General features: G+C 34.3%; 2 protein-coding genes across 2 annotated transcripts; one reads left to right on the forward strand and one right to left on the reverse strand.

Annotated features, from left to right (window-relative positions):
• The first annotated feature begins 435 nt into the window (after positions 1–435).
• On the forward strand, positions 436–9,017 carry LOC137826901 (ran-binding protein M homolog). Its single transcript, XM_068633062.1, has 10 exons — positions 436–1,020; positions 1,169–1,315; positions 1,412–1,498; positions 1,657–1,702; positions 3,350–3,426; positions 4,692–4,854; positions 7,102–7,170; positions 7,769–7,828; positions 8,245–8,331; positions 8,603–9,017. The coding sequence occupies exons 1-10, from the start codon at positions 629–631 to the stop codon at positions 8,876–8,878; spliced, it is 1,404 nt and encodes a 467-aa protein (XP_068489163.1). The 5' UTR covers positions 436–628; the 3' UTR covers positions 8,879–9,017.
• A 981-nt stretch (positions 9,018–9,998) lies between these two features.
• On the reverse strand, positions 9,999–10,959 carry LOC137826912 (NAD(P)H-quinone oxidoreductase subunit T, chloroplastic). The gene is made up of 2 exons (XM_068633070.1): positions 10,548–10,959; positions 9,999–10,481 (listed from the first exon to the last, which is right to left on the reverse strand). The coding sequence occupies exons 1-2, from the start codon at positions 10,856–10,858 to the stop codon at positions 10,055–10,057; spliced, it is 738 nt and encodes a 245-aa protein (XP_068489171.1). The 5' UTR covers positions 10,859–10,959; the 3' UTR covers positions 9,999–10,054.
• Positions 10,960–11,454: the final 495 nt, after the last annotated feature.

The following is an 11,454-nucleotide window of genomic DNA, read 5'->3' on the forward strand; positions in this document are numbered from 1 at the left end:
TTTGATTGTTGTGTTCCACCGTAACTGAACTACCAAAATCTATATCTGCCGAATTTGCAGCCGAATTTGCGAAGGATATGTGAATCTCAAAGGAATGGTGGGATGTTTAATCCTTTGACATTCAAGGTTTATTTGGATTAAACATTTTTTTATTTTAATAAAAAAATTTAGGTGAAAAATACTTGCAATATTTAATTTTATTTTATTGTAGCAAGCATTCTTAAAAATACGATTGATTAAAAAATTAATTTATTTGAGATTTATTTATTCATATTCAGAATCCTGAGATTTTATAACCTTGCATGACACCTGTTCAAACAAGAAAAGTAATAATTTTAAATAGAACAAACTGAACAAACTTTAATTTTTTAAAGTGACAAAAAAAAATATATTTAAGGAAAAATATATATATTAAAAAATAAAAAATGATAAAATGAATTGTGAATATAAGTTATTAATGTTAAACAGGAGTGATTATGTTATGGTGGTGTGGGATTGAAGGAAAGAAAGGAAGAATATTGTGGCGGAGTAGGAAAGGAAATTGAAAGAAGAATAGAATAGAATAGAAGGTGGTAGGGTTTGTGAAGGTGATCGTGATCGTGATCGTGAATTCAATTTTGACAGAGCGATGAGTGAGAGTAACGGAAACAGCAGGAGGCGAAATGTTGAAGATCAAGATCTGGGACTGTACTTCTTAGAAGCGTGCAAGGGTAGGGAGATGAAAGAGAGGGAGAAGGAGAAGGTCAAAGAGGAAGAGGAGGAAGAGGAGGAGCCGCCGAGGGAGCTCAACACGATTAACAGCTCCGGTGGCTTCGTTGTGGTCTCCACGGACAAGCTGTCGGTGAAGTACACCAACGTCAACCTTCACGGCCACGATGTCGGTGTAATTCAGGCCAACAAGCCTGCTCCTACCAAACGCCTCATCTACTATTTTGAGATTCATGTCAAGGATGCCGGCGTCAAGGGTCAAATTGCCATTGGCTTCACCTCCGAGACATTCAAGATGCGAAGGCAGCCAGGGTCACTCACCCACTCGCTCGCTCAGTCACTCACTCACCACTCGCTCACTCACTCACCACTCACTCGCTCACTCACTCACTCACTGATCAAGTGCTTCATTTTTTTTCTAACCGCTAACCCTAACCCCAACCCCATTGATTTCTTATAGGTGGGAGGCCAATAGCTGTGGATATCATGGTGACGATGGTCTTCTTTACCGTGGACATGGCAAGGGGGAAGCGTTTGGCCCAACCTATACATCTGGTGATGTAGTTGGTGCCGGAATTAACTACGCTGCGCAGGAATTCTTTTTCACGTACACCACTTACTCCACTACTCTTCCTCTACTTTCTTCTTTCAAAGCAAAACTATTATTAACATATCACTTTTTCCCTTTTTCTTTCCGTGCCAGTAAAAATGGCCAAGTTGTCGGCTCTGTTTCCAAAGACATGAAAGGTCCCCTTTTTCCTACTATTGCAGTTCATAGCCAAAATGAAGAGTATGTCACTTGTACTGCCACTGCTTTCTTTACCTATTTTCGTTTATTTGAGTATGCCAACGTTGTCTACTAACTCTTTACTTTCAAACAGCACCTTCTTTTCATCGTTACTAGAGGTATTTAATTTTTCAGGGGTGTGTTTCATTTATCTCTAACAGGGTGCATGTCAACTTTGGGCAGAAACCATTTACTTTTGACTTAAAAGTAAGAGCCGTATTTATATTTTCCTTACTCTTATGTACATTTCTCACCTTAGACTTCAGCATGTTACCCTACTTGCTAATTCAATGACGTTAACATCTTTTAAATTTGTATGTTTTCAACAAGTCAAACCTTTGAATCTACTTCCAATTCAGTTACTAAATCCAATAGTTGCCTTTCATCATGACAAATTATATGTTTGTTCTTGTCTGGTTTGAATTCATTGTTCAGTGCATTACTTGCTACTTGTTCTGAGCAATATTTATTTTTCTTTTTTCATTTTTTCTGCCCTCAGATTGGATGCTAGCTAGGTGTTACAATATAGTTTGGCTTTAGTTTTCGTTTTTTTATTTAACCCTTCGTCAATTTCTTTTCTTCTGCGGATTTTTAAAAATTGAGAATGTTAAGACACACAGCTAGCAGAGCAGGATAAGACACGTTCCTGAGAAATTGTTTGGTCATCTGACCTGAAAGTTATTTAGGCAAATGTAGTGACAGATGTGAATATTTTTCAGCATGTGTTCAGTATGAGGAGTAGCAGGAGGCTCAGAGTGAGGGAAAATGCAAGGAATTGATAGTGAATGGAGAGGATGGGAAAGCTGATACTGCTAGTTAACCTAGTTTTGGCAAAGAAGGCTTTTTGGGCTGAACAGTTTTTTATCAACACGTCATACTTTTTCTCTAAACATACTTAACACAGAATAAGTGTAGTAAGTTTATCATTAGAGTTCTCTATATGATCTCCTGAACACTTAAAAATAATATAATTCTATAAATTGAAACATTATTTGGACAGCCATGTTAGTAATAAGTTCAGATGGAGGGCGTAAAGATAACTTAGAGTGTTCATGGCAAGAACTTGGTGGCTAAGGTTTTGATGTTTTTCAATCTTCCTTGCATCCCATGGTTTTGATATATTTGGTGATGTCTATACTTTAAAAAAAGCTAAATTATATGGATGAGACCTATTTAGTATTTGGGAAACTTAGATGTTCTAAAATTTTTTATTCTGTGATATTGTTCCCCATAAAGCATAGTATGCTAGCAAGCATGAATTTAAAATGGTTTAAAATATAAATTTATTTTCTTAAAAAATTCCAATGTTCTTATATTTGTATTATACAAACTTGTTTATAACGTTTCATAATGTGAAAACTCTACATATTTGTTGTAATTATATTTGTAATTGTTGAAGATTTCACATTCACTAAAGATATGATCAAATTATTGCATATAACAAGGTGGAAACCTTACCTTACAAACCGATTTTGTAGGGTTGAGTTAGATCTCAATCTACTTTCTAAGATAATATCAAAGTCTATCCTAATAATATTTATTAGGTCAATTGTGTTGCTCGCAATTGGATTAATCGCAAATATTTAGTCTCATGCTTGAGAAGTTTGATCCTTAGGGTTATCTAATAAGCACTTTGCGAAGAAAACGTGATCTTTCGACAACCTTATCATAAATGCTATGCATCTAAGATGGTACTTTGATGAAAGGGTAGATTAAATTATTTCAATGTGATTTTTACTACATTTACAATTATTAATTTCGCGTGACCTTTTTGTTTAAAAGTTAACTGAGTTTACACATGCTATTTACTTATTTATCATTCTTTTTTCTTAAATATTTATTTTATTGGATTAGGAATTTGAAGCACAAGAAAGAATGAAGCAGCAACTGAAAATAGAGGAAATTTCTGTGCCACCAAATGTCAGTTACGGGTGAGAGGAAATTGTCTTTGAATAACTTCAGTGTTAGACTATGCTTTCCATTACTTGTTTTGAAGTTGATCATGTTCTTTATTTTCAATCCTGAGTAGTGCAAGCTTACTAGGAGTTATAAATGCCCTTAGTAAGTAGGATTTTTTTGGGTCTGTATTTGTAGTTACTAGTCTGTAACCGGGTAAGATTACAGGACTAAGGACAAATTAACAAGTTTGAGTACATTTATGTTAAAAATGATCTTGATCAGATTTTGGCTTTTCCAGCAAAAGCCTGTAAAAAATGGTCTGTTTTTGCCACCATTTGCAACTCACGTTTCCCACTACTTCATTGGTGGTTACTCTACTTGAACTGACCCAACGCCTCTGTTGTCTCCACTGGCTTATATATAGGATGAATTTTTGCACTTTAGTGGCAAACAGTATCATTAGTTTTAGCTGAGAAGGGGTGAGAAGAAAACAGTGGGGTACCATAATACCATAGATTGAGCTGCTATTATACGTGAACTTGGTTTATCTATTGTTTTCAATTTATCCAAACTTTTATTGTATTGAGAGTGATTTATCTAACAAACATAATAGAAGATCCACTAGCACCAGAATTAGTAGGGAGGAAAACAAAATATAGTAGGGTAGCAGAATACCATATATGAATGAACCGCAGTTTTGCCTTCTGTTTCTGATTGACCTGATCTTGTGTTTGTTTGGACGAGTTTCTCCATAATAAGCTCCTCTAGGAGAGAAAAATTGAAACTAGGTTCTTCATAAGCTAAAAGTGGCTTGTGCCTAAACTAACTTGCAGAAACTCTCATAATTTCTCCAAAGTTTTTACTTTTGACTTATGAAATTTTAGCTTGTGGAGAAGTTGTTTAATTTTCTTCTTCTTCTTCTTCTCATTTTTCTCTTGTAGAAGAGCTTATGGAGAAGCCCATTCAAACATACCCGTTGTATTGTTTGGGAGAAATTTAACAGATAAATGTAATTGCAAGAATAGAGGGTCCACTATTTGTAAATTAGTTTACAATATAACATGATTGATACTCTTATTAAGCTCAATACATACAACAAAACCTTTTTGTGGTTTACTAATTTACAGGAAGTACAGGTCTTCACTAGTTGCAGCTTTTCTGGTTTAGGAAGGTTGAGATTAATCTATTTAACCCTAGGTGTCTGAGACATCCATTTCTTTCATGGGAGCCAATGTTAATAAGAAAAAAATAAATGTGATCGATATTTCTCAAATTTGATATCTTTTTTTGTCTGCAGAATTGTCCGCTCCTACTTGCTGCACTATGGCTATGAAGATACATTGAATTCATTTGATGTGGCTAGTAAAAGTACTGTTCCTCCTATATACATAGCTCAAGAAAGTGGAATTGATGAGCAGGAAATTACATATGCGTTAAATCATAGAAAGACTCTTCGGCAGGTATATTTTTCTTGGAACTAAAAAATAACTAGTTTATATTATAAATTCAGTTCTTAGAACCTTTTAACTGAAAGTTAAATTCAGCATTTTATATTTTATTGTTCCTTATCAATGTCACATGCTTGCATACTTAAAGAAAGCTATTGCAGTTGGCATACTCTGGATATCGTTGTTGCCAATAATCATTGTTACTGGCACCTGCCACATTGCCGTGATGGCACCACGGTCCTCCATTAGAGTTCTCATTCAAGTTAGAATTGTTATTTATATCTTAAATATTTATTTGCCGGAACATAAAAATCAAAATTCTTAATTCCAATGTTGTCCAATTTGGAAATGGAATTACAATTCTGACCTGCAATTCCAATTCATTGTACAAATAGATTCTAATAATGACAAAAGTGTTTCCTTGTTTTGTTTCTGTTTCCTGTCCTCAAAATTTTGTGAAAGGAAGGATGTAAACTGCATTATCTTGTTATAAGCACCTGCATAAATGCATGAGGTTTTAAATGATGAACCCTTGGACAAGTATGATGACCTGTTCCAGAAGGGCACTTTTTTCCCCTTTCTGTTTTTATATAATACTGTCATATTTTTTTCTGTCAACTTCATTCACTTGTAAAACCCTCAATACTTTGGAGGTATGCATGGCAGTTACCTTAGTTGCCTCTCTAAATGATCCTTCTATTGAAGTTGGGATATGTATGAGATTTATTCTTGTTCAGTTAGTCATTTTGTTTTCAATGAAAACTAGGAAGATGACAGTGGATTTTGTAGTAGTGAAAGTAATTTTCCCCACTTCCATTGTTTTTTGGTAACATTTTTAAATTAGAAAACATAATGACGAAAAAACTATATATTTTTTTTAACTTTTAGTGGAAACATATAAACTAAAAAAGAAATCAAACCTAAAATGTTTATATGTATGTTAGTGTGCCTTCTATCCACTACACTACAAAATATATTTTCGTTGTTGATATTTCTTTGGTGTCTGTTTATCAATTTTAAGAGAAAGGCCTAGGGATACAAAATTTACAAATAGCATGCTCTAGTGCTGGGATAGTGCTTAAGTGGCTCACAGTTGCCCTTGGCTGCTATGTACATATCCATAGCTGAGCATTACAGTGTTGTGAACATAGTGGCGATATAGCATGTTCTGAATTTTAAAAAGGCTTCTAAAATAGGTCTGCTAGGTAGTATTGGAGGGATTTTCTGAAACTTTTTTATATTAAAAAAATGGTTTTAGCTTAAGATGACCCACTTTTTTATGACCACGTCTTTTTTCTCTCCTTTTTGGTGAATATGTTTTACTTTTTGACTGACATAAAATGCTGTTAAATCTGCACCCATCTTTGTGTCTCACGTAAAGTGCTGTTTTGCCCCTTGCACACAGCTGTTTCATATCACTTCTAAATTTATTTATACATTAGATAATTTTTTCCTTTCCCACAACCTTCACTCTTTGTTTCTTTGCTTCACTCCGTTTTATATATGAATGTTCTGTCAATGTGAAGAGTTTTTGTCTGGCAGATATATTGTTACACATGAGTTAATTATTTTAGAGATATGATTTGATTACATTCATTAGGGATATATGATATGATATGGTTTGATTGGGAAATATCTTGCAAATATTTCCCTTTATTAGATATTGATTTTGTTCCTTATTATTGTATTTTCATTATAAATAAGAGTACTCATGTGTGTACCAGAAACAAAGAATTCATTATATTCCCTCTCAATTTCTCTGTCCTCAACATGATGCTAGAGTGGTACCATATTTCCGTCGCTTGTTTTTGTCAGTAATCAAGAACATAATGCGAAGGTAACTAAAACTGTGAGCCCAATGCTCATAGGAGTCAATATTTTAGAAACTATGTACGATTTCTGGTTTCTAGTTTTTGCTCTACTGTCACTATTCACACTGAATACACTGTTTGCCACTGCCATCATAGTTCACCACCTGTCATTGTTCTTCACTGCCAATGACATTCAGGAGAGACATTTCTGACCAACATTACTGTTTACCACCAATGTTCCCCGGCATTTGCTGTTTATAGCTGATGTTTTTCAGAAACTACTATACAACGCAAATGTTTGTCCGGCGAGTTTCTTTTCCTGTTGAGTTTTTCTAGTCAACATTTAGTTTGTGGTGATAAATATTTGGTAGTTTTACTGTCCTTTGTTTTGTTATTGTTTTGCTGATTTAGAATCATAATTGGCTTACATCTTTTCTTTTCAATGAAGCTAATCAGGAAAGGGAACCTTGATGTTGCATTTGGTAAATTGCGTGAATGGTATCCCCAAATTGTTGAGGTGGGTTCTCTCAGACGTACTTGTCTCAGTCACAGTTGTGTATAATATAGTGCAAACCTAACTTCAATTAAACTGATAAAAAATTAAATCATGTTTGCTATGGCATATTTATCATCTTTAATCTATATATAATGGAAATTGCTTTAAACTTATTCTTTTAAGTAATTTTGATTACTGAGTTTTACTTAAATTGTTAACTGCCATGTTCTGTTTTGTTGTTTGAGTCATACATAACAGAGGTTATGGTATGATATATTTCTCTTGGTTCACTCTTTCTGAGTTTATCACATTTGAAAACGTATTTACCCAAGAATTTGTGGTTATGAGGAGTTTGGCTGTTGGCAATAATTCTAGCCCCTTGTCATTGTTTCTTTTGCACCTATTCAAGGTGACAGTACATTGCTAAGTTGACTAAGATTTTCTCTTTGAAATACTTTTTTGATCTTCGAGACATAACTCTAATTTAATTTTCCCCTATTTTAAAGGTTCCAAATAACAGATAAAATTATGTATGGAATTTTAATATTTCTCTTATGTAAGAATCTTCTTTCTTCATATTTACTTCTGGAATCATGACAATCAATTCTGGTTACTGCAGGACAACACGTCAGCTACATGCTTTCTGCTTCATTGTCAACATTTTATCGAATTAGTTCGGGTATATTCCTTTCAATGTTTATTTTTGTGATTATCGGAAGTCTGACCTACTTTATTCCTGTATTTCATTAGTACATATTCGTAAATGTGGATTTAGGTTGTTATTTTAATTTTTTATAAGCACCCCCAAGTCTCGAGGAACCCATCCTTAAAAAGTAACTATTAAGGAAGGAGAACCAAACATTCCATACATACTATTTAATGTGAAACTTCCACATTCCATAAGATGCTAGTCCCTGTTACATGCCTCACATTTTGTTAATTAGTTAAGCTCAATTGATATTTTTATCTGTCTTTTGCTGCTGAAAAATGTCTAATTTATCTTTTTGATGTTCTAGCTTTGATTCAAAATCCCTATAGGCCACAGAAGCTGAGTAATTTATTATTATGTATTTGATGGCTCTATGCATTATTTAGGTTGGAGCTCTTGAGGAGGCAGTCAGATATGGAAGAATAGAATTGTCGAGTTTTTATGACTTGCCTGTCTTTAAGGATTTAGTTCAGGTGATTTTTCTTACTGATAATGGAATTGTTACTCTGCTTCACAAATATCTGTTGTCGATTTCAAATGTCTTTACGTTTTTTGCTTATTAGTGCTCTCAGCATATAATAATTATATTGTACTAGATTAGTCGAAACAATTCCTAAACCTTAAATCCTAAATCATCTCTTCTCTTCTCTCCTTTGTTATTGGCTTTAAGCCCTACTGAGGAATCTTAATTTTTTGTGTATATATCATCTGTTTCCTGTTGCCTTTGAATTGTTGATTCCGTAGGACTGTGTTGCTTTGCTGGCATATGAACGGCCTCTAGAATCTTCCGTAGGCTATCTTCTAAAAGACTCGCAGCGAGAAGTTGTAGCTGACACGGTAAATGCCATGATTTTGTCCACAAATCCCAATATGAAAGAATCAAAACATTGCTTGCAGTCCTATCTGGAGAGGTTACTTAGACAGCTCACTGCTTGCTGCTTAGAGAGACGAGCACTGAATGGAGAGCAGGGAGAAGCTTTCCAACTTCAGAGATTACTTAGCAGTAGTAGAAGAGGCTAGTGCTAGGTGGATATTATATCTATTGATCTTATGCTATTGTTCATATGTCTATCGATCTGCCACTGTTCATATTACCTCGGGATTTGTAACAATGCAAAGTGATCAAATTTCCCATATTTATTTGATGCATGCTTATTCATTTCTTTGGCAAGAAGGGGGAGGAGAGAGGATGTTTGTAAACTCGTTATTATTAAAACAATGAAAATGGGAAAAATGATCCAAACAACGATTTCAAGTTGAAATTTTTGTTGACAAAGATTTTAGCACGTTTGGATGGATTAACAAATGTGTATATACTATTGTAATGCAAATGACTTGTGGCATAATTACTGTGAACTTGTGATCCAATCAAATATTTTGGAATTGATACATGAGAATGGAATTGTAGGGAAAGTTTGGTTTTCTTTTAAAAAAAATTATACCTTGATAATATACGCATTTAGTATATCATCGTGGTAAAACTTTATATATGATTGGAGAATGGTGTAAGTTTTTAATGTGGCAATGGGAATTAAACAAATTCAGTCAATCTTTTTTTATTTGTCAAATTTATTCTGATTTAAAACTTTGCATTACTCTACTACTAGGAATTTACATGTTTACTATCCTTCCATATTTTAAAATATTTAAGGTTAATACACAAATTAAGCTTTTTTGTGATGAATTTTTGTAAAACTGTTTTTAGAACGTCAAAATAAGAAAAAAAAGCGAAATTAGTTTGTTGCACCTAAAAGTATTAGCATGAAATTAATACAAGATCAATGACAGGATAAAATATAATTAGTTCGTTAAGAACTTGACTCTCAAACAATGAATACTGTTAACATAAGATACCAAGATCATAAAGAGAATAATTACATAATAAATTAATAATCCAGTAATACAAAATAATTAATTTATTCTTACCCGCAAGCTTTGGACGCTCATAATCTTTAAAGTCTATATTACACATAAAAACATTTATACGTAAAACATTCTCTACTGGTTAGATTTCAAGCCTGTAAATGTTGCTACTCAAAACAAATATAAAATGAAGAGGGAGAAGAATGAACACCTAATTATATTATAATGAGTGACCTATGTTTGCAGTTTGATAGGTGAGTGAATAGAATAAGAGAAGTTGGAGCAGAAAAGAAATGGTGTAATATATTTGATTGTGTTGTGTAAGATGTATATCTAGTAGTAATATGGTTCTCTAAAGAAGACTACGTAAATGATACAGAAAATGGAAAAAATAATGATAAAAACATCAAGAGTGATGGCAGAGACTGCCTGATTGCTAAGCTTCATATTCCTTCCACCGAGGCGATCGACCATGTCAGGAACAGGTTCCCAGTTCCTGAGTTGTTGCATTCGAGGATCCTCTAATTTCATTTTCATCTTCTCTGCGTGCCGGCTTGCAGCCTCTTGAGCAAGGCTCCAATCATAAAATTTTCGACTCTCTTCATCGCTCAGAACGTTGTAAATCTCTCTCAGTTTCATGAATTTTTCCGACGCACTTTTCAGAGGGAGGGAAGTTGTGTCGGGATGATACTCCTTCGATAGTTTCCTATAAGCAACTTTGATTTCTTCTAAATCCGCATCGGGTGATACTCCTAAGAATCTGGTGAATGATGACGCATGAGAAGGATGATAAGAAAAAGTAGCAGAGTAGAAGGGAGTGACTCACTCGTAATGAGAGCTTAAAGAAGAGGTGAGGAGCAAATCTGAGAAGTCATCATCAGCGAACATGTTGCTGGATTTGGTCTTTTTATCTCTGTCTCCGCCTCCAATCCACCCTTCATCCTCGTTGTCCCAGTGGATTCTGGTGTCAACTCCAGGGGGGGCTCTCGGGGGTCCGCGAGAACTCTGCACCTGCAAATTACTGCAGCTTCTCCTGTTTCTCAAAATCCAGAACTTCCCCAATTCTACCTGCAGAGGAGCTCTGCATGTACACGCCAAAGCCATGGAAGAACACAACTGCAAAACCCTCATTCTCATTTCAGGCTACAATTCCTTTCTCCTTCTCACAATTATTAAATTAATAAATACTTATCTCTCCCTTCCCTTGTGGCCTTCTTTCTCTCTTCTATTTTCTGTGGTTCACATCTCTTCAAACTCCCCATGCCTTGTCATTTACTCATCTTCTAAATCAATTATTAATATTATTGTATGTTTAATTCTTTCATTATTCTAACTCTTACCATATTTAATGCATTCACTTTTCCCTATTGCAAGAATAAAGATAATACTGTATAAAAAATATCCTTCTCTTATATATTACTATAGGAATGTTATGCTTAATATCTTGTATAGTTTTCTTAGAAGAATAATATTAAAAAAATATTGTCATCATCACTACTTTAAAACTTAAGGTAGGTATACACACACACATACTTCTTATTTATAGAAGTAGAAAAGATAGTAAATACATACAGATATGAAAGGTATCGTGTGAAGGTAAATACCTCCTCATAATCATGAGTTGCATGACATCTTCGCGCCTCCGACTCGTGTGGGATATCAAACTACCATGAGTTGTCCCACTTCAAAGCAGAAGAAGCACCACAAGTTTTGTTATATTAATTTGGCCAATT

The sequence above is a fragment of the Phaseolus vulgaris genome, chromosome 11 (assembly GCF_000499845.2).
Source record: "Phaseolus vulgaris cultivar G19833 chromosome 11, P. vulgaris v2.0, whole genome shotgun sequence".
Lineage (NCBI taxonomy): Eukaryota > Viridiplantae > Streptophyta > Magnoliopsida > Fabales > Fabaceae > Phaseolus > Phaseolus vulgaris.